This window comes from Lepidochelys olivacea (assembly GCF_965140295.1).
Source record: "Lepidochelys olivacea isolate rLepOli2 genome assembly, chromosome: 1".
In the NCBI taxonomy this organism is placed as follows: domain Eukaryota; kingdom Metazoa; phylum Chordata; order Testudines; family Cheloniidae; genus Lepidochelys; species Lepidochelys olivacea.
This window is the reverse complement of record NC_140411.1, coordinates 240,244,241-240,266,666: the sequence shown is the minus strand read 5'-3', so window position 1 is coordinate 240,266,666 and position 22,426 is coordinate 240,244,241. Positions and strand designations below refer to the sequence as shown.

At 42.8% G+C, this 22,426-nt stretch overlaps 1 protein-coding gene across 2 annotated transcripts in view; it reads right to left on the bottom strand.

Annotated features, from left to right (window-relative positions):
• The window catches only part of RERG (RAS like estrogen regulated growth inhibitor), a 134,548-nt gene extending 114,336 nt beyond the window's left edge, over positions 1 to 20,212 (bottom strand). Inside the window, exons 1-2 of one of the 2 annotated variants that reach the window (XM_084632080.1) lie at positions 20,034 to 20,212; positions 17,037 to 17,210 (exon numbers count right to left, since the gene is read on the bottom strand). In XM_084632080.1, the coding sequence (XP_084488206.1) occupies positions 17,037 to 17,097 (61 nt within the window). In that variant the 5' untranslated portion in view covers positions 17,098 to 17,210; positions 20,034 to 20,212. Of the gene's footprint in view, positions 1 to 17,036; positions 17,211 to 19,799; positions 19,896 to 20,033 lie in introns of those variants that run through there. The other variant, XM_084632081.1, reaches the window with a different exon arrangement.
• Positions 20,213 to 22,426: the final 2,214 nt, after the last annotated feature.

The following is a 22,426-nucleotide window of genomic DNA, read 5'->3' as shown; positions in this document are numbered from 1 at the left end:
TCCTCAACCAGTTCTCCTTCTTCCTCCCAAATTACTGGCTGCTCCGTTCCTCTCAATTTGAAAAATGAGCCTGGATCAGTGTTGAAGATCAGTGCTTTTCAAGTCTTTCCAGTTCAGTTTGAAAATGAATCCTCTCTCCTTAAGCCTAGGAGAACATCTGTCCATATTTTTCACCTTTATAGGTTCAAGAACTAGTGTTTTTCTATTCAATTTCCACTGTCTTCCTCCATAGCAAATTTATCCTGGCTAACATACAGTCAGAGTCCCAGGTTTGCTACAGTGCTGTGGCCAAGATATCCTCAGTAGAGCATGAAGTTGTTTTTTTGTTTTGTTTTTTTTAAAAAAACACCTCAATATATGGTTTAAAATGTAGGAGGTTGACTATCTTGGATTCAATCACATCTTGCTGCCTTTCCCTCCATTTCTCTAGCAACTCCATCAGGGCTGCTTCCAGAGTTACATATCTGTCCAAATTGATAGCATGCTGTGCTCCCTATTTAGCCTTTTTAAAAGTAAGACAAAATAGAGAAGTAGGGTTAAATAATAAAATAATTAGATATAAATAAGAACCACACTTGCAGTTATACTAAGTACAGGTTACAAGAGCTGTCAATCCTTGTGCCTTAGAGAAGAAGTTAATTGCCCTCTGAAGTCAAGAAGGGCTCTTCTTCAGCACCCACAATGGCATGGGGAAAGATTGTGGTGTGCCTAAAGCACAGTACTGGGAGGCAGGAGATTGGGCTTCTATTCCCAGCTTTGCCAAGAGTTTCCTAGGCCAGAAGCTCAGCTGGTGTACATAGTTTCACTGAAGTGACTCTTTCTTCCCTCACTTCCCTTCCATCTCTTGTGAATTATAATGGTCCCAATAGATGTAGATCAAGCTTTTCTTAATTTAAAATAAAATTTCAGGAGATTTGTTTGTCTGGAAATGGATCTGTCAGATGTGGACTCATGGGACAAATTCATTCTGATGCTCACTAGTACAAAATGGTTTAATGTAGGAATTGAGCCTGGCATGTGGCCAATGCCAGAATGCAGCAACCACTAACATACAATCAGGGGTTAAGCAATAGTTTCTGGAGTCAAGTGTGTTATTGCAGAACTCTAACACAGTATTTTCTTTGGCACTGCAATGCGGTGCCCCATTTTTGTGGGGGGGGGCAGGGTTTTAATCTATCCATGGGTGACAGACTATGCATTCTTCTGGGATGACTCCCAAATGTATTTCTGTCGATAGGCTGCAGTGTTCTTCCAGTGAACAAATAAATAGCTCACTTTGCTTTTGCTTCTCCCCGCATGTTACGGCGCTGAATAGATATTATTGAAGTTCACTTGGAAAGCTTCTAAACCCTCCTCAAGTGTACATCACCACACAGGGTTCACCACCACACAGAACCCTATACAACTGGCTTCAGCATTATGAGGAGAAGGATTTTACCAAGAGGAATAAGCATGGAACTGGGCATCAGGAACTCCTGAACAGAGTCCTGATAGTCCCACTGACTCACTGTGTGGCCTTGAGCAAGCTCGGCACCCTCTCCCATCCCTTCAGTTTCCACCTCTATAAAGTGGGGATAATCCCACTAATTGACCTACCTCAGAGGAGTGTTTTAGTGGTGGATTAATGTTACCACTGCACTTTGGAAATGTAACCCACAGTGTAAACACTAAATATGTTCATCATTTTTTAGTGTAGCAAATCCTGTGCTCTCTGGACCAGTTGCTTCCTTCCAACTTTAAAGGTTTCCATACACCATTATATAAACATTTCCAGCTATTTAATGCACCTCTGACACAAGTTGTTTCTGTTACATATCCACAACTTCCCTTCTGCAAACTCCTGCATGGAAGCAGCTTTCTGACCTGTGAGCATCAAGGATTTCATGGTCTCTTGAAACCAAGATGGTGATTTCATCACAGTCTCATTTTGCTGCACTCCAACTACATCTAACATTTCTGGAAATCTGATCTGCCACTTAGGCCAAGTTGTATGGCTTTTTTTTCTACTTGCAACTTTAAAGCTGCACATATGTTCAATATATCTCTTGCATCTTTTTCCTAGGCTTCATACCTCTCACCATTATCCTTTGGCCTGCAGATATAGATTATACAATGGTAATGATCACAAGTTATTTAATTTATGGAGTTATCACTATAATATGCAGCATTTCACAAAATTTACATGATAAATCCATTAGAAACAATAATAAAAGCTGCCAGACAGTAACTCCAAGCAAAGGGACTGGTGTATATATACTGGGGAACACAAGAATCATAACAGTACTTCACCCATTAAAAATACATACATGTGTCTGTGTGTGTTTGTGTGAATGCAGAATTATGAAAAGGAGTCACTCCTTTTTCTTTTAATTCCTCTCTATTTCAAAAAAAGGAGTGACTCAGTTAAAGCAATGTTTGGTATAATCTAGGGCAAATGGAAGGACATACTAGATCAAACAACAGAGCAATTCAGAGGTGACAAACTGTATAAACTACACACTGGTGTGAAAGAAACTGGCACTGAAGGCTTGATCCAAAGAGCACTGAAGTCAACAGGAGTCTTTCTCCTGGGCTTTGGATCAGGCCCCAATGAGGACAAAAGGGGAAGATGTAGCAGAAAAAAGCAACCAACAGAAGTGAAGTGGGGACAGTAGGTGTGGAAATATAGGGAACGACAAGGTTGTTTTTTCTCGTTATAATCCTATCCTTTGTATCCAAAGCATATACTCTACTGACTTGATGTTCAATAATATTGGGTGCCTATCCGCTCCCACTGACTTGGAGTTCAGCAACTCTGCAAATCAGGTGATGAGTTACATCAGCTGGTGCTCACTTACATTCTAATCACATTCTAACACTAGCATCATCACCACAGCAGCGGAATGACTTCCAGGAGTCTATTAATGACATGCAAGGATGCTGACTTAATGGCATGCAACTTACAGCTGAGGAATGAGCCCTTAGGTTCACTCCCCAGGTTGGGCTGCCTGAGCTAAAAACATTGCACAATGTAAACAGATGTGTTGCTGCCTTTTTCAACCCCACCCAGCAAGAAACTGTCTCCAGGAAGCCAATGGGCCTGATTTTTGAGAGGTTCTGAGCACCCACAAATCCAAATCTGGATCATAGTTGCTAGGACAGCACGAGTGACGGGCAGCTACGTGCCATTCCATACCTCCAGCTGTCCGCTCTCTTAATCTGAGTCGGGAGGCTAAAGAGGCAGCTGTGAATGAAGGAAGAGGTCCAGCAGATGGCTATGGAGCCTTACAGAGCTAGTGGATGAAGGCGGAAGACCAGAAATGGGAGCTGATCAATTGGGGGCGGGTGGAAAACTGGGGCAGAGAGACACATATGTGAAGGGACATGGGGAAACAAGGGGAAGGTAGGAACTGCAAGCACTCAGGGTGGGATTAGGGAATGAGATTAACCTCTCTGGGGGAGACACAAATCCTAAAGCCAGCATTTGTAATTACCCAAAAGAAATACTGGGGTTACACCTCTGTGAGCCATCACTGCATTGAATGATACATTCAGGTAGTTACTGTGCAGTTAGTGGTAAAATACTGTATACTGTTTTACGGTAATCTGGCAAGTGAGTCCTCTGACCACCCCATGAGGAGGTTTTGCTGATCTTTTGCAGTAATTCTTGGAGGCCAAAAACAATCAAGGTCCCCATCTCACCAAGCCAAGCACTGTGGTTTGTTTATGTATGTTAAGAGAGCAGTGCAGTGTATACAAACCTTGGAGTTTGGCATCCTTTCCCCAGTGGTCAAGCAGCAGATTATATTTAGCACAACCTAAACAGACACCAAAAATGGCAGAACAAGACTTAATTCTGACAGCTGTCACCAGCTGCCCTGAGGAGATGCAGGTAGAGTAGATGCCAGTGACACTAAATAAGATGAAGCAGAGAGCAGGGATAAAACTGTATGAACATCTTTGGTTTTAGGCTAGCAAATTCCTGCATTAGTTACTCCTTGATTTGTGGTAGCTGGGAGGAGGATGTAATGTCAAACATACTCACAAGGAAACAAACTTTGTCTACTCTGTGGTCTGATACTGGCTGCTCGTGGGCAAGTGTGCAGAGGGTAGTGAGGAGGCGATAGAGTGGCCAGAATCCCTGTACATGCTTTTCATGGGTGAAACTGATCTACTTCAGGGGCTTAATTGGTGCATAGGGCCTGGGGTGGCCCTATGCAAAGGGATCAATTTCACCCCAGGTGGAGGGTACAGGAGAGTCCTATCACAGGTTAGAGAATTATGTACATCAAAAAGGAACATGTTTGAGTAGCCTAGGGGCATGGCCAGAGAGGCATGTCCCCATCCCCTTCTCCTTGCACTGGCTACCATTCTATTTCTAGTAATACACAAGGGTTAAACATGTACAGAGGACCCTCTGACAAGCACATCCTCTCATCCAAAGCATAAAACCAGAGGACAGAAGAGGCAGGAGATGTTTAATATGGAAAAATAATAATATTTCACCAGCACCATGTTAGGAAAAACAAATACAGCTGATCCTCTAACAAGCATTATAATAAGAGTGTCTTTAGATAAGCAATGAAAGCAACTGATCCACTGTACCACCCTGAAATTCCACCCCGTTTTCTGGACTTCTGAAGTAACCTGTTATGGTAACTTGCCCCGGCCGTGTCAACTGGTCTAAAAGCTGACTAAAGCTTTTGTGTAATGAAGATTTTTTCCCTGACTGAACTGATAACTAGATGAGTAATTGCTGTTGAAGAAAAATTTGACATTTCCTAGTAAATAAACTGAACTAAAAATGGTAAAAGGAAGGGGGTGGGGTATAAGAATGTGCTTTGTGAGGCTGAAAATCACTTTTAAAGAGACATCTTTGGTAACTGTGTGTACAGCTTTGGAAAAAAGGAGGTGGAGTTAAAGTCTAAAATGAGTGGGGAGAGCATAGAACTTGGTTCAAAGTTTGCCTTCTTGTACCTACAACTCTCTATGGACTCGTTCTAGCCTGCCTCCATACACTGTCTCTCTACACCCCTCCCTGGTGTTGCAATGATGACGAGCATAAACTTCCCCTCTCCCTGCTGAATTCATACAGTCTGGCCACAACTGGTATGAGAGCCCACTCTTCTGAAGCTCTTTCCATCTGGATTACAGGACTGGCCTTACCATGAGGTGAACTGAGGCGCTGCCTCAAGTGCCAGACTTGGGGGGGGGGGGGGAGGGGGAGGGCGCCCACTAGGACCCAGAGTGTAGAAAATTATGTCTGCTGCTGGTGCATATGGATTCTCCCTGCTCTAGATGCACAGAGATGATGGAATGCAGTGCTGGAGGAAGGAGGGCACAAGAGACATAACAGGCAGGCAGGAGAAAAGGTGAGAGGGAGTAACAGAAAGCAGCAGGAGCTGCAGGGAGAGAGAGGAGGAGGAGGAGGAGCCTCTTATGTACCTCTCTAGCACCCCCAGGAGCCTGGACTGATTCACACCAGCTTCTCAGGGAGCTCCCTGTTTCCTGCTGCTTCCCTGAACCCACTTGAGGAGAACAGGCAGTCAACTGAAGCAGTAGGAGCCAGTTAGGCCCTTAAGAGGCTGATATCTTCCCTCACTCAGGCCCTGCTACCAGCCTGCTTATTTGTCCCCTTCAACGGAGTGTTGAGAGCCACTATAGCTGGCACAGAACAGCAGTCATGAGTGAAAGAAGAAAACACCCTTCTGGGGCAACATTCAGAAAAAGCAAGCAAGCAAAGGAAGCTTTTCTGTCTAAGCAGGAAGGAGCTCTCCTGAGATACATGGACACAAATGTTCACGGTGAGCCTTCCAGCCCCAGTGAGGATGTGAGTGGTGAGGAGATGCCTGATCTTCCAGTTAGTCAGAGTGCAGGTGACCTGGCAGCTACTGCAGCGTTCATATCTCCATCTCAAATGCATGTGTAACCATGCACATTCCTGAAGAAAAGTGTAGATCAGAGAAGAGTGTGGTGGAGGCGCAAGAAACAGCTGCTGCTGAGGTTAGTTCTTTAAGTCTAGATCAGGGGTCGGCAACCTTTCAGAAGTGGTGTGCTGAGTCTTCATTTATTCACTTTAATTTAAGGTTTCACGTGCCGATAATACATTTTAACGTTTTTTAGAAGGTCTCTCTCTCTCTCTGAGTCTGTATATTATATAACTAAACTATTGTTGTAAAATAAACAAGGTTTTCAAAATGTTTAAGAAGCTTCATTTAAAATTAAATTAAAATGTTGATCTCATGCTGCCAGCCTGCTCAGCCCGCTGCTGGTCTGGGGTTCCGTTCACCTAGGCCGGCAGCAGGCTGAGCGGGGCCTGCGGCCGGGACCCCGGCTGGCAAGGGGCCGGCAGCCAGAACCCCAGACCGGCAGTGGGCTGAGCCCGCTGCCGCTCAGGGGTTCCATCCGCTGGCTCCTGCCAGCCAGGATCCCGGCTGCCAAACCCGCTCTGCCTGCCTGTCTGGGGTCCCGACCCTGCCCACGTACAGAGGGTACCTACCTTCTCCCTGGTTCTGGCCATTCTCTTCCTGTCTCTCTCTCTGCACTGAGCTGAAGGTGGGAGTGCACTGAGCACAGGGCTGGGGTGTAGGGTCTGGCCAGGAGCTAGAATGAGGGAGGGGGCTCAGGGTTGGGGCAGGAGGTTTGAGTGTGGAGCACTTACCTGGGCAGCTCCCATTTGGTGGGAGGGGTGCAGGTGGGAATGTGGGGGGGGAGGTGCAGGAGCTCCCATTTGGTGCTCAGGGTGGGGGTGGAGGGGTGCAAGAGTCAGGATGTGGGGGGCCTGGGTATGTGTGGGGGTGCCAGAGTCAGGGCTGGGGTCATGGGGGAGTGAAGGAGTCAAGCAGAGGGCTATGTGTGTATGAGGGGGGGTTACAGGGCTCAGGGCAGGGGTCTTGGGGGTGTGCAGGGCTCAGGGCAGAGGGCTGGGGGTGTGGGGTGCTCATGGCAGGGGGCTGGAGGGGATATGCCCCGCTTCCTCAAGGCCCTGGCCCTACTTCTTCTCTGCCTCGGCCGGGAGCAGCAAGCACACTGACTCCGCTCCTCCCCCACCCCCTCCCTGACAAGGGCCATCAGCTGATCATCCAGCAGGGACTGAGAGGAGGAGAACGAGGGGCAGGAACCCAGCATACTGCGGGAAGAGGCAGGGGAGCTGGCAGGACCAAGTTTCTGCCTCTAGCCCCCGCGGGAGGGGGCAGGGAGCGGAGAAGAGCGGGCCGGACCGGATTTTTAATGGCACCCTGCTGCCTGCCGGAACCCTGGCAGGCAGCAGCGTGCCATTAAAAATGGGCTAACGTGCTGTCTTTGGCACGAGTGTCATAGGTTGCCAACCCCTGGTCTAGATGATCCAGGACTGTGGACCCACTTGAGCAGTAGCCTGAAGGACTTCCTTGTACTGCATGGGCCCACAGCAAGTGAAAAACTTCATGTTCCCCAAAGACAATGAAAATAGAAGTTTCCATCCAACACATTACTGGCATGAAATTCCCAGTGGTGACAAAGTGGAGAGGCCATGGCTTATGTACTCAAAAACCCAGAATGCTACATACTGTTTTTATTGCAATCTGTTCCAGTCTAATGTTCCAGCTACATTGGGTTCTACAGAAACAAAGGACTGGAAAAATCTGGCATGGCATGAGAAGGCAGCAAATCACCAGAGAGCATTCCATGGGTGGAAAGAGCTTGAGATGAGACTAAGGTTAAAGGCCACCGTAGATGATCAGCCTCAAGAGAAGATTGCATCAGAGTCTCTTTACTGGCAAAATGTTCTGAAAAGGCTCGTTGCCATTGTGAGAATGCTTGCTACCCAAAACCTAGCACTGTGTGGCACTTCAGATCAGCTATACGGAACAGATTACTTGACTGGTGCGTTTTGTAACAAGAGAACCTAGTGAAAATGTCCCTGAAATGGTGACTGTCAGAGAGCATTTTCTAGAATTTATTGACATTGATGATACTACAGGAGCTGGTATGACAAATGTGCTTCTTAAAAAGCTGGAAGATACGGGAATTGCGATAGCTGACATGAGAGGTCAGGGCTACGATAATGGTGCCAACATGAGAGGAAAGAACAGAGGAGAGCAGACACGGATCCAAGAGTTAAACCCTCGAGCTTTTTTTGTCCCATGCAGTTCTCATTCATTGAACTTGGCGGTCAGTGATGCAGCATCAGCTTCTAGTGAGGCTGCTGAATTTTTTAATGTAATTCAAAGCATCTATGTATTTTTCTCTGCATCAACTCATTGATGGCAAATTTTGAAGCAACATCTGGGAACATCCTCTCTGACACTGAAACCACTGAGTGCCACATGATGGGAAAGTCGAGTGGAGGCAATAAAGCCTATCAAACACCAAATTGGGATGATAGAAGATGCCATAGTTGCCATTATGGAGGATAATGCTATGACAGGAACTTTCGTGGGAGAACAGTGGCAGAGGGAAATGGAATCACCAGAAACATACATAACTTCAAATTTTTGTGTGGCTTAGTGTTGTGGCATGACATACTGTTTGAAATAAATGTTGTAAGCAAGGACTCCAAGGTGTTGACCTTGATATATCTGGAGCAATGGAATAACTGGACAAAGCAAAGTCATACCTACACTCTTGCCGATCAGATGAGGGAATTCAAAACGTTCTGAAGAGTGCACAGAAGTTGGCAGAGGAACTTCACACTGAAGCAATTTTCCCACCCATTCAAGAATACAAGAGTCACTGAAGAAGACATTTTGATTACGAGGCACAGGATAATCCCATAAGAGAGCCCAAACAACAATGCAAAGTTGAATTCTTTAACCACGTGCTAGATTGTGCAATACAGTCAGTTGATGAACGTTGCATACAGCTCAAGGAACACAGCAGTATATTTGGGATGTTGTATGATATTCCAAAACTCCTCACTATACCTGAAGAAGACCTACACCAGCAATGCAGGACACTAGAGACAGTGTTGACACATGATGACATGCGCGATATTGATGCGAGTGATTTAGGTGATGAACTGAAAGCCCTTTCAAGATACATTTCAGCAGGATCAACTCCAAAGGCTGTTCTGGAATATATGTACACAAATAAGATGACCACCCTCTTTCCAAATGCTTTTGTTGCTCTGTGCATACCTCTACCACTTCCTGTAACAGTTGCCAGTGGAGAACACAGCTTCTCCAAGCTGAAGTTAATCCAAACACATCTATGCACCACAATGACACAGGAGAGGCTGGTCGGCCTTCCAACCATCCCATAGATCATGGGCTGGCCCAGACTGTGGACCTTCAGCAGGAAGCACTTCAAATCTTTGCAACTAAGAAGTCATGGAAAGCACCACTTGGATTATTCAAACAGATAAAAATGCCAGTGTTTACTATGCAAACAAGAAAAGTTACATTTGCTGTTCAGGCATTTGAAAGTGAAGTGTTCCTTAAAATTTTTGAACAAGACATTTTAAGTTGTTAGTTTTCCTTTATTGGGGTAGGTAGCAGAGCAGTACCATGAGAGGTGTAGAACAGGAAGAAGGCAGAATTGAGAACTTTCAAAGTTTTGGCCCAAGCGAGAGGGCACTGAGGCATCATTTGAGCTCCCCAACTCAGGTGCCAAAATGTTGTGGGCCGGCCCTGATCATCTACAAGAGTTACCTATTGTACATTTAAAATCTCATCTGAAGATATATTTTTGTCTCCTGCCTCAACCGCTTGGTTTCCTCCCTTGCTATTTATTTCATCCATAGGTTCAAAAATGTTTGTACCAGATGGGATGTTCAGATCATGTCGTCCAACATCCTGGATAACACAGGATTTAGAACTTCACCCAATTACTCTAGTATTGAGTTCAGTAACTTGTTGCCATTCAGTCTTGAAGACTGAACTTTGTAGCATAACAAATCAGAGCTGGCTGATATGTTTTTAAATTTGAGACTTCAAAAATATAAATGGGAAAATGTTAAGTGTGCCCCACCATTTTCCAACCAGCTGTTTAACAAACATTTTATGCTATAGACTTGGATGAAAAGTCCTGTGTAAAAAAAAAAAAAATGGTACTGCACTGTATTGCATCTCTATTCTGTACTTAATTACATACTGGGCACAAAAAGGGAATTGATTTCAGATGTTTCTCTTGTTAAAGTGTGATTCCACCAGATGCTGTGTGTGTTCAGAACCTTGTAAAATTTCATAACCCCCCTTGCCCCTCCCCACACACAAATATACAAATGTAGTAGATTCCCTTCTCCCCCATTCCCCCCCCCGCCTTGTTTTTGACTGGCTCTCGTGAAGAGATTATTTTTGTTCTCTCAGGTTTTCTGGCAAATGTTGAAGTCTCTCCCTTTTGATAAAACTTAAAACATGCACAAATCACACGTCCAGAAAGGATCTCCTCAGACCACCACCACATCTCACAAAATAAAAGCCCAGATTCATCCATTTCATTTTTCACACAGCTTTGCTTTGGTAGTGATGATTGTAGTATTGGGGACTATGCCTTTAAGGGATGACCTTCCCAAACATAGTCTGGATGCGGCACTGTGAAGCTCCTGTTACAGCCCGTTGAAACTGAACACAGAATAAAGCAGATCTCTTGCAACAAAGTGGTCGCTGAACAAGGGCCATATGCTGACCTGGGTCTGCATGCTGCAGTTAGTGGGGTCAATGTAGCAGAGGGCCCCAGGCCCAAATGCAGTTCTGACAGAGCTCCAAGCACAGCATAAGCAGATGCCGGATATGGTCCAAATTTATGCATGTGCTTAACTTTATGCCCTTCCAGTCATAGTATGCAAAGCTAACCACGTGAATAAGCCTTTGCTGAATCATGGCCTTTCCTGGGGTTTGCCTTTGCTGTTCACTTAAATAGCCACAACAAAATACCACAACCTTTGTCTAGTCTTTTCTCTTGAGCATGGCTATTCCTAGCATTTTCTCTGCAGGGCTCCTGTATCCCTAGCTACCTTTCTCTCAGGCAGGTTCTTCCATCCTGGCTTGAAACTGATGGGAGCCACTTGCCAGCATGAGTCAGCAGAAATAACTCATCATCCTAGTGACATAGAAATGATCTATTTGTCAGTGCAAAACCCTGCAATCTGCCACATTGAGATGGGACCATACAGAGTAAAAGCCATACAGGCTTTTGGAAGCTAGGCTAGCACATACCTTAGCTGGATACTAATCATTCCAAGGTCAAAATAAAAAAAGTCTCCTAGGCATAGATACTGTATTTAAAGGCCAATTAAATTGGGAACTGGAAAAGACTTCAACCATTTCAGTGCTTCCATTCATTCTTTTCTCTCTCTCTTTCTCTTTTTCACATTCATGCTCTTCCCCTTCCATACAGGTCAGTACTCTCCATCCTTTCTTTTTCCCCTCCCGCCCATGCATGTATTGCAGATCTTAGTTGCAACCACTGGTGGATCAGACCTGTGTGTCTTTCTTTAATGGCTGTTAATACCACAGAGTTTTAAAATAGCCACTTGCATTGTGAAATCCCAGCTTTCTTTGACATAGGAATGAAAGTATAAAATCAAACTGAACAGTGATTAGAACAGCAGTGTGTAAACTAGGGTGTCGATTAATTGCAGTTAACTCACACGATTAACTCAAAAAAATTAATTGTGATTAATTGCACTGTTAAACAATAGAATACCAATTGAAATTTATAAAATATTTTGGATGTTTTTCTACATTTTCGAATATATTGATTTCAATTACAACACGGAATATAAAGTGTACAGTGCTCACTCTATATTATATATATTATCACTTTATATCACTTTATAAATATTTGCACGGTAAAAATGATAAAAGAAATAGTATTTTTCAATTCACCTCATACAAGTACTGTAGTGCAATCTCTTTATCGTGAAGGCACAACTAACAAATATAGATTTTTTTTGTTACATACCTGCACTCAAAAACAAAACAATGTAAAACTTTAGACCTTACAAGTCCATTCAGTCCTACTTCTTGTTCAGCCAATCGCTGAGATAAACAAGTTTGTTTACATTTACTGGAGATACTGCTGCCTGCTTCTTATTTACAATGTCACCTAAAAGTGAGAACAGACATTCGCATGGCACTTTTGTAGCCAGCATTGCAAGGTATATACCTGTCAGATCTGCTAAACATTTGTATGCCCCTTCATGCTTTGGCCACCATTCCAGAGGACATGCTTCCATGCTGATGAAGCTTGTTAAAAAAAAAAGTGTTAATTAAATTTGTGACTGAATTCCTTGGGGGAAAATTATATGTCTCCTGCTTTGTGTTTTACCCACATTCTGCCATATATTTCATGTTATAGCAGTCTTGGATGATGACCCAGCACAAGTTCATTTTAAGAACACTTTCACTACAGATTTGACAAAACACAAATAAGGTACCAATGTAAGATTTCTAAAGATAGCTACAGCACTGAACCCAAGATGTAAGAATCTGAAGTGCCTTCCAAAATCTGATCGGGACAGTGTGTGGAGCATGGTTTCAGAAGTCTTAAAAGAGCAACACGCCGATGCAGAAACTACAGATCCCGAACCACCAAAAAAGAAAATCAACCTTCTGCTGCTGGCATCTGACTCAGATTATAAAAATGAACATGCGTTGGTCTGCACTGCTTTGAATCATTATTGAACAGAACCCATCATCAGCATGGATGCATGTCCTATGGAATGGTGGTTGAAACATGAAGGGACATGAATCTTTAGCGGATCTGGCATGTAAATATCTTGCAACGCCGGCTACAACACTTCCATGCGAACGCCTGTTCTCACTTTCAGGTGACATTGTAAACAAGAAGCGGGCAGCATTATCTCCTGCAAATTGTAACCAAACTTGTTTGTCTGAGTGCCTAGCTGAAAAAGAAGTAGGACTGAGTGGACTTGTAGGGTCTAAAGTTTTACATTGTTTTATTTTTGAATGCAGTTATTTTTTGTACATAATTCTACATTTGTAAGTTCAAATTTCACAATAAAGAGATTTCACTACAGTACTTGTAGAAAGTGAACTGAAAAGTACTATTTCTTTTATTTTTACAGTGCAAATATTTATAATAAAAATAAATATAAAGTGAGCACCGTACACTCTGTATTCTGTGTTGTAATTGAAACCAACCAATATATCTGAAAATGTGGAAAACATCCAAAAATATTTATATAAATAGTACTATTAACAGCATGATTAATCATGATTAATTTTTTTAATTGCATGATTAGTTGCAATTAATTTTTTTAATTGCTTGACAGCCGTAGTGTAAACTACTGTGAGCTTTAATTCTCCATTCCATCCAAGACATTGTGGAGAGGAGAGGACACAGAGAGCTGGTGGCCATTCTCATTCAGGGCTGCCTGGCTCCAGTGCAAGTGCACCCTAACTTATGCCAGTGGAGGACTGGGTAGAGTAGACTACCATGCCCCTTCCCTGCCTTTGGAATGCCACTACCTTTCTTCCCTTTAAATGGGAGTGGCTGACACAGGAGACAGCAAACAGTTCCCCTGCCCAGAAGGAATTTTCTATCCATTATCTGCAGCCAGTTTAAGGCCGCTTTGTATTGTTTATGCAGTGCAAACTGGCCTTAACAGAATGGAGAATCCAACTCATGGTGTGTTCGTGCATTGGAACACTTCCACTGGTTTAATTTGCACAAGAGAGAAACTGTGTACCGAATGCTCATTTATTGCTCAGTGCAATTCTGAAGTAACCTTCTTAGCTTCAGTGGAAGTACTCTTGATTTACACCTGTGCAAGTAGATTTGGTCCTCTATCTTTGAAGGGCATACCTCTAGAGAGGAAAATAAAATAGGTGAGGTAGATTAGCAATGAAATCTACTGGTCTTAATCTGGTAGGATAATAAGTAAATAGTGGCTGTGACTGAGAAAAAATATTATGTAACCATTTAAAACAACAAAAAACCCTCTAGCCTAGAAAACCAAAGGGCAAGGAAACCTGACAAGTAGCAGCAAGTGTAGAAGTTTGTTTTAATCTGGCTTTAGCCCCTTGAGACTTCATCACTCATGATCCATCCCACCTTTCTGAGAGTTTTGAATTAATATACTGAAAGAAAGAATAGGAAGTCTTACTGAACACATCCTATTAAGTGGACTACTAAATAGATCAGACTAAAGCCAAGATCCTACTGCTAGTAACATCAATGGTAAAACTCCCATTGGCTTCACTGTTGCATGATGGAAGCCTAAAACTCCCAAAGCATACTGTCCCCGCACACACTATTTCTTCTGCAAAAAATTTGTTATGGCTACCTCGGGTTCAGTCATTCCCAAACCCTGATCAAGAATTGGGAGGGGAATCTTTCCAGGACATTACAATATGCTTCTGTAACTTCACAAATGTTCTGCTTTGAGGGAGGGAAGCCAATGAAGGCTTAAGCCATACTAGAACCTAATGTCTGGCCCTGTCTTGTTAAATGAGGATGGGCCAAAAAAGAGAGAAAGCCAGTGACCTTATTTTGGAACGACTCTCTGGTAATCATAACAGTCTTATTTATTGCCACGTGTATTTCCTTCTTCATATACATCTTGTCCACTCCAGTGTCTTGAGTCATGTTCTGGCTTTTAGAACTTGGCTTAACTTCCAGCTGTCTGGCTTAGTCAAGTCTGGTACTGTACAGTCAGAGAAATCAGGATTTCACACACTACATATCATAAACTGGACACATATCTTAATGGAAAACTATATGGACACTCAAGAATCTACATCTCTCTCAAAAAAAGCCATTTAGAGGCAGCATCTATTACATCCTAACACTGGGCCTCTCTGTCCACTACAGTTTGCTCTCTGGGGATTATTTTGTCTCTCATCCTGCTCAATCCACAATAGCAGTCTCAGTATTGCTACCACCAGTGAAGTTGTCCTGATATTAGCACAGTGGGGAATAATTGCCAGAAAACCTTAGTGTGGTGAAGGCCACAAAGGGAAGACCAAATGTGAAAACTGTACCACTCACATGCTAGATGTTCTTATGAAGGACACTGCTGATTATTTTTGACTGAACGTTTAAAGTCTCTCTCTCTCTCTTTTTTTTTCTCAAAAGTTACAAAACCTCATATGAAGAGAAATATTTTGTTTGTGTGTGGAGGGGGGTTAATTTTGCTGAAAAAGCTTTTTGGGAGAGGGGACACTTGGGAGGGAGATTCTCCTTCGTTATCCTGAATCCAACCAAAGCATTGTGCTAAGCAACCACAACCATGAACAGAGTTTGACTACAAACAAAAAGTGAAACTAACTGACCTTATTTCACTGTCCAAACTGACTTGCAAAACTTAAATAGGATAAATGGTAGAAAGTAAAGGCAGATTTATTATGGCACTTCCAGTTAACAGTCTGTCGCATTATAACACAGGTAAGGCAATTTAAATCTTTGTTTTTAATCTTAAGAGCACCCTTTGAAATATGTTATATAAGTAGATATAATTCAATTTGTGTTGCCTTTGTGATATGATCGCTATAATGTCCTCTGTCCCATGTATACTCTTAATTTGTAGGCTGATGGAAGTGAGCTATTTCACTGATATTTTCCTGGTACAATATCTTCTGAACAAACACACTCGGGTCCAAATTAACTAAACAATAATAATGTTTATGGGCCTGATCCTCAGTTGTTGTAAACTAAAACACATTTCCATGGAACTGCACTGATTTTCAGCAGCTGAGTATCTAGCCCTATCTTCTGAAAAGCACACACTGGAACTTCATGTTGCTCACACTTCAAACAAACAGCCACAATACATGGTACCTGTGGAGGCCAGCCTTATATTTTTCAAGTTCCCAAACGGTCACAGGAGGTAAATTAGGCTAAGAGATGCCTTGCCTTCTGGTCCTATTGTCTGAAGAGTATATTAAGGTGGCCCTAAAGTTTTCAAGTAAATGCAAGACTACAAAGCTACTCAAGGTACCTTGTGCACCTCATGTCACTTACCAGTCAGTACTTGTTTCTACAAATGCACCATTATACTGCTCTAAGTACAAATGGTGCATCACATGCAAACCTTCGGATGTCAAAATCCCAGACAATATTGAGAAAACTGAGCTTGGAATGAATAGATCAGTAGAAAAGGGGAGGTGTCTAAATGTTTGTTTTCTGCTGAGATTGTCACTTTCTTCTAGGTGTTTGTTTCACTAGGTACACCAACGGAGTTGGCAGGTGAATTTAGCCAGCAGCTCTCTAAAGGACTCAGTCGCTCCCTGGGCGCTGAAGTGGATGGGAGTTCTGTGACTCCTCTGAGCCTAAAAATATTTTAACTTGCTCATTCAAAGCTAATTTTAAGTGGAAGCCCGGAGGAGGGATGTTCTATGTAAAACAGATGCCAGCTGTTTCCTCTCCACCCTGCAGGGGGCCAAAATAGTGATGTTGTGAATAAAGTCAGTTGTTGCTTTATCCTCCTCAAAACAGGGCAAAGCTGGGTCATCCAGAAAGCCACCCTGACCTGACTGGGTCCTTCCACTCCTCTTTAGAATCCTGTGAAAACTGCTGTGTGGTTGTTAGCTCCACATGGCTTCCAGCGCATTCTCCTAAGGTCTGATCCTGTGAGTTGCTGAGCACCAGAAATCCCCACTGGAATCAATAGGCACTGCAGCACTCAATACTGCTCAGGACGAGTGCATTATTCTACCTCGGCTCTCACCTCCTTTCGTATAGGGAATTAAACAATAATAGTCAACATGCCGTAATCTGGGCAAGCTATATAGGGACAAATTAAACAATGCTAGTCCATCTCTATCTCCATAGCAATCAATAGGAGTCTTGGCATGGACTTCAAACAGTAGGCCTGTTCCCACTTCCATTTTAATACTATTCCTTTTATTTTGCAGAGCATAGAGCATGAAAAATAGTGTGGAAAGCTAAATTAAAAGTTAGGGGCCTGATACTGATCTCTCTGACACCAGCATTACACCCATATCACCCACTGGCTTCCATGATGCTCTGCATGATTCATGCTGGTATACATAAAATCAGAGTAAGGCCCAGCTGTTTTTTGCGTACACAAAAGGCTCATTTTGAGAACACTGGAGAGAGTGAGGGAAAAGCCACCTGATCAAAGGCAGAAGAAAAACAGACAACAAATATACCTGACTTCCCCACGCCGGCTCGACCAAAGATCGCCAGCTTCACTTCCGCACTTTTAGCCATGGTGGGAAAATGGAACGATGGAGAATTCACTGGATTACCCAAACTTAAGCAGACGGAAGGTTCCCAGGTCCCGTCTTCAGCTTCACCACGTCATTGTGACTTCTGCACAGAACCTTAAAGCGGTGTAATACAGTGAGTAGGCAGAAATCAGACTCTTCCTAAATACTTCTTTATTTAAACCATACGCTAATGTCCTCAACCACAGAAGTAACGCTAGGACAACTTTGGTGTTTGTCACCTTTTGTGTAGAATATATATCACAGTAATTTTCTAGCTCAGCTGTTGAGACATGCCCCGTGACACTTTGTTGAACACAGGCTCTTATTCAATAATCTTCAGCGCTCAGTTCATAATGCCATATAAGGTTCTCTGTTACTTTTTTTTTTAAGCCAGCTGGGATAGCTTATATTAAGTTACTACTTTTGGCCAAACTAACTTTAATGAATATATTTTAAAACCATAAGCATTCATTAATCTATTTGCAGATAGTTGAACTCCCTTTCCCTTTCCCAAACCCTCAATTATTTCAAAGCCCCAATTACTCAGCAGCAGTTACTTAAATGTCTTCAGAAGTTCTAAATATTTGCACCTGCCCATTCCAGTAAACAAAGTCTTTAAACAAAGTTCCTTGATGTTCTTTGTGTAAGAAGACTCAGCTCAGACGTAAATATTCAGAAAAGCACAGGGCTAGGAGACACTGAATTTTCTCTTTATATATTTTTAAAGACCACATAAGAATGTTCTTACTACCTCTATTGCCCTGCTGTATGACCTTCAGTGTGTTATGCCACCTCTCTGTGCCTCAATTTTCCCATCTGTGAATTTAAGGATAACTAAATTTACTTTCCTCTGTAAAGTGCTTTGAGATCTATTAATGAAGGCACTATAGATTATTAGTATTGTACCAATACTACCATTTAGTGTGGATAATTCATCTCACCAATTATACCATAGTATAATTTTACTTCTGTACACAGCATGTTTCACAAAAAATGTCAATCTCTGTTTGTGAGAAAGGTTTGCCAATATTTCTTTTGAAAGACGTAAGATTATTTTAATCATAAATATCAGCTACATTAATTGCTACATTAGCATTGCCCACACTAAAGCAATAACACATTTCAAGAAACTTTGTGAAATAAAATAATGTTTTATTAAATTTTCTCCAGAATACAATATGTTGCACAAATCTTGTCCAATGTACTTTATCTAGAGAAGGATATGAATGTATTTTTGAGATCTCATGCTTCTGGTTTATTTTGCAGAGAAGTAAACGACAAATCATATTCGTCTTGTACAAGCATTTAGAAAGGAAAAACCTTTTATGAATTGTTTCATCTACCAGCAGAGAGACAGGAATTGAACTCCAAAGAATACATACATTTGCCTTCCAATTTCTAACCTAATAAAGTCACGGTTGCATGCTTTGTCAAAAGCGAGTCATGTAAAATCATTTGTAGCAAGACTTGTTTTTCTTACTCTAGTTCTGCTCATGGAAGAAAGGCATAAATGTGATGCAGCCAATACATTCCTCTCACTTTCAGCTTTAGGTAGGAAATCAAAAATGCTAGAATATTCTGGCAGAAGAAAGTACTTAAATCAATCTGTACTATAATCCCTCGTTTTAATTGCTTGGTTTGGGGTTTCTAATACACATAACTGCTGACAACCCTAAAAACCTTCTTGCAGCTTAGGCCAGATTCTCACCTGGTGTAAACTGGAGTAGCTCTGAAGTCAATGGAGCTTTGTCAATTTACACAGAGAATCTGACTGTTTAAAGAGATTGTTTAAAGAAATTGACACTTATTTCTGGATGACTATAAATGCACACTGTAAATTAGAGGGTTGCAAGTGTCCCTTTTCTATATTTGCATGCTACCTTCCTCTAAAACATATGGGCTAGATGCCAATCTGGTCTATAAATGGAGTAACTCCATCAGTTTGATTTGTTCCTTATTTACTCTACAGCAACTGAGTTGAGAATCTGAACCCCATATTTCTACAGCAGAGCAAAAGAGAGAAAGCAAGACAACGTGTTGCTGTAAAACAAACTCTCTCTAAGTAAAGATTGACATACTACTGGGTGTGCTCTGGCTCCAAAAGAAATCCAATATTCATTTTCATACTCAAATGTCACTGAAAAAGTATGAATGCTGGTTTGTCACCAAGAATGTCTTTAAAAAACTATGAGCAAAGATTCCCTTCTCAATCAGGCCCATGCATTAAAATAAAAAAAGTACATTTGGTTTAAGTCAACCACACAACTGCCATCCCCACTTTAATAAACTAGTTTACACATTTATTTCTCTTCCTATTTTCTGTAGGTCTCTGCCTCAGTATCCTTATCACAGCAAAAGAGCCTAGAGGCATATAGAGCTGCAGTGTGATCTTCTAAGGGATACTTTGCTTCTCTCTCGTTTTCTGACGGTCAGCTTGCAAATGTTTGGCTTCCCAAGTGTGATGAGCATAGCAAGACAGTCCCTGAAATAATTACAGATAGCTGTTCCAAGCCCACGGCTGTCACTGATTAAATAATACCGTGCAACAGGTAATATTTTACTTTCCTAATGAAAGAGCTGAAGGAATCCTCCCCCACTCCTGGAGAGATGGACAAGCTCACAATGTGATTTGCCCCTCGCTACTGTTGTTAAAATTAGCAGCCAGGAGGGAACCCCAGAAGTAGAGGGTGTCTCCCCTAATACCTTCCTATGCAGAATCCGGAGATGATCCGAGGAAGCCCGTCCTCTTCTAGCTCTGCCCGATTTGGGGAACCGCCGAAGAGATAAACCGGTAACAATTAAGCAGCTTGTTTGTTGCTCTTGGCAAAGCACAAAGATAGTGGCTGGCTTTGCCAGGGTCCCCCTCTCGCGGCAGTAGCCCCTGGCTATGTGCGCGCTAGCCCTATTCAGCCAGATGCCTGAATGCATCAAACTCACCTCTCCGCACCAGTCAAGCAGCACGAGGGTGCGTTGGGCGGACGGGACTCCAGCCCTGGTCTTGGTTGCCGGCCAGCTCACCAGCTGTGTGATCAGAGAAGGAACCCGACCTCAGCCATCGTGGGTTGCCCCTGGTCTCCTTTCTCCCCCGGTCTCGTCCCTCTGGCGCAGAACGCAGAGACTTCACACAGCCCCAGGACCAGCTCACCGCGGCTTCCTTCGCCTGCCGGCAAGAAAGCTCTCTGGCGCCCCCTGCAGGGCCGCGGGCGCTAGGATGCGGCATGGACTGCCGCAAACCAGCTGGGCAGGCAGCAGGACCAGCGTGGAAGGGGAAGGGGTGTGTAAAAGGTTGTGAGCATGAGGTGGTATAATCTACAGCATAGTGGCAGGTGAAATGGAGGCTTCCCCCTATTAAATGTTGAGCATCGGAACCGTGCCTACACGATCAAATGAAACCAAGATGCTGGCTTGAGCAGAACAAGCCGTGGTGTGCAAGAAAATGAGCGAGGGGCTGGTAGTGAGAGCTGTGACTAAACGCCTAACCCAAGTGGGAGAACCACGAGGGAGGAAATGCCGCGAATGTCTGTACTATGGAAAGGCATTCTGCCTTAAAAGAAACTCCATCCAGAGACTTTAATGAATTTAAATGTATGTGAGGGCAAAAGCAGTAAACTTTAGTTCTCTGGGTTGAGCTTGCATCGACTGAAGTCAGTGGGAGTTTGATCATTGCCTTCAGAAGGACCAGGAGCTAGACCTTAAGGAGAAAAGTTACAATCACTCCATGTGTTGCAAGATAAGAAATTTCAAGCTGTGTTCAAGTTTGGGCACACTAAGGTTCTGATTTACAGGGCCATTGACTTAAGTGGCAGCTGTGGGTTCTCTGTACCTCTGAAAATCACACCCTATATAATGAAGTTCTAGCATCCAGTTGTGACTGTCTACACCTTTTTCCTTTCAATCTGGCTAGGGACCACAACTATCCAATTCAAGAAACAGAAGGCTTATTGCAGTAAGGGCTTACTTTCATAGAACATGATCCTACAACTACTTGCTGCCAGGAGCAGTGTTTAATACCAGGAGTAGTTCCTCTAAAATTAATGGGGATTAAATCCTGTAAATAAACATGTGACGTTGTAACCAAAGGGTTTGTTCATATGGACAATGGGGCTAACTCATGTTAGTAAAGTTAGTCATAAGTGTTTACAAGATCATTCCTAATGGGATTACTCACAGTAGTAAGTACAGCATCTGATAGTAAGCATTTGTAAATCTGGCCCATAGTTCCTTCTATGCTAAATCATGAGACTTGATTTGCTGCATATTAGATATCCTGGGCCAAATTCCTGTCTGGTATAGATCTGATGGAGTTAGACCAGGGAGGGATTTGGCCCCTTAGGTTTTAGCTGTGTCCAATTTAAGACTATTCAGAACACAGCCCTTCCTTACCAGCTGAGCCACTGAATTTCTTTGTGACATTTGGCAAGTCACTTACCTTCTCTTAGTCTTTGTTTTTCCCCACTGTTAAATGAAGATAATGACACCTGCTAAAAGTGTTTGTTTTTCTAAGGTGCAAGACATTAAGGTCAGTCAGTGGTAGGGCTGAAATCACAATCTCCCAGCCCTGTACTTACTCCACTAGAAGACCTGGCTTTGGTATAGGTGGGAAGACTACATCATAGTTGTCATCCTCCTCCTCCTATGCCAAGGGAGAATTTTTTGCAGACATGAAAAAAGGGCTTTTGAGATTTCACACACACGCAGCTGTGAATAATCCAGTCCCTCCATGTTTTGCAAAAATCAACATTCCAGGAGTTAAAAGAAAAGAAAAAGTTCTTGCAAAATGAACTAAGAAATGTAACCCAAAGTTTCTGGATGTTTGTTTTTTCACCCATATTGTTCAGCCCAGTTCACAAGCATTCAGCTATGCCTTGTCAAGTTCTAGAAATGTGGAATAGGGAACTCGCTTCTGCCTGCCCTCTCTAGCCTAACAATAAAGCAGTGTTAAGGCTACTACAGCCACCTCCTTTCCTGGGCTGTAAACAATATCTAGTTTTTATGTAATTTTCCTCTATCAATCCCAAAGTATTTTACGAAGTAGGTAAGTGTTATTCATCTTACGTGTTACAGCGGAGGAACTGATGCAAAAAGGCATATTCAAGGCAATCTTTTAGGCTAGGGCCAGAGCTAGGAATAGAATCCAGGTCTCTAAATCTTAAGACAAAAGTTCTATCCACTGGATCACATCTATCTCCCTTTTTACTGACTTGTCCATTGATATAGGGATACCTTAGTAACAGCTGTAAACCAGAGGTAAAAGGTCCTCAAAGATCAGTGGGTATTGCTCCTGTGTTCTGGTTCCAACTCATCTCTCATGCAAATAAGTGAGATAAAAT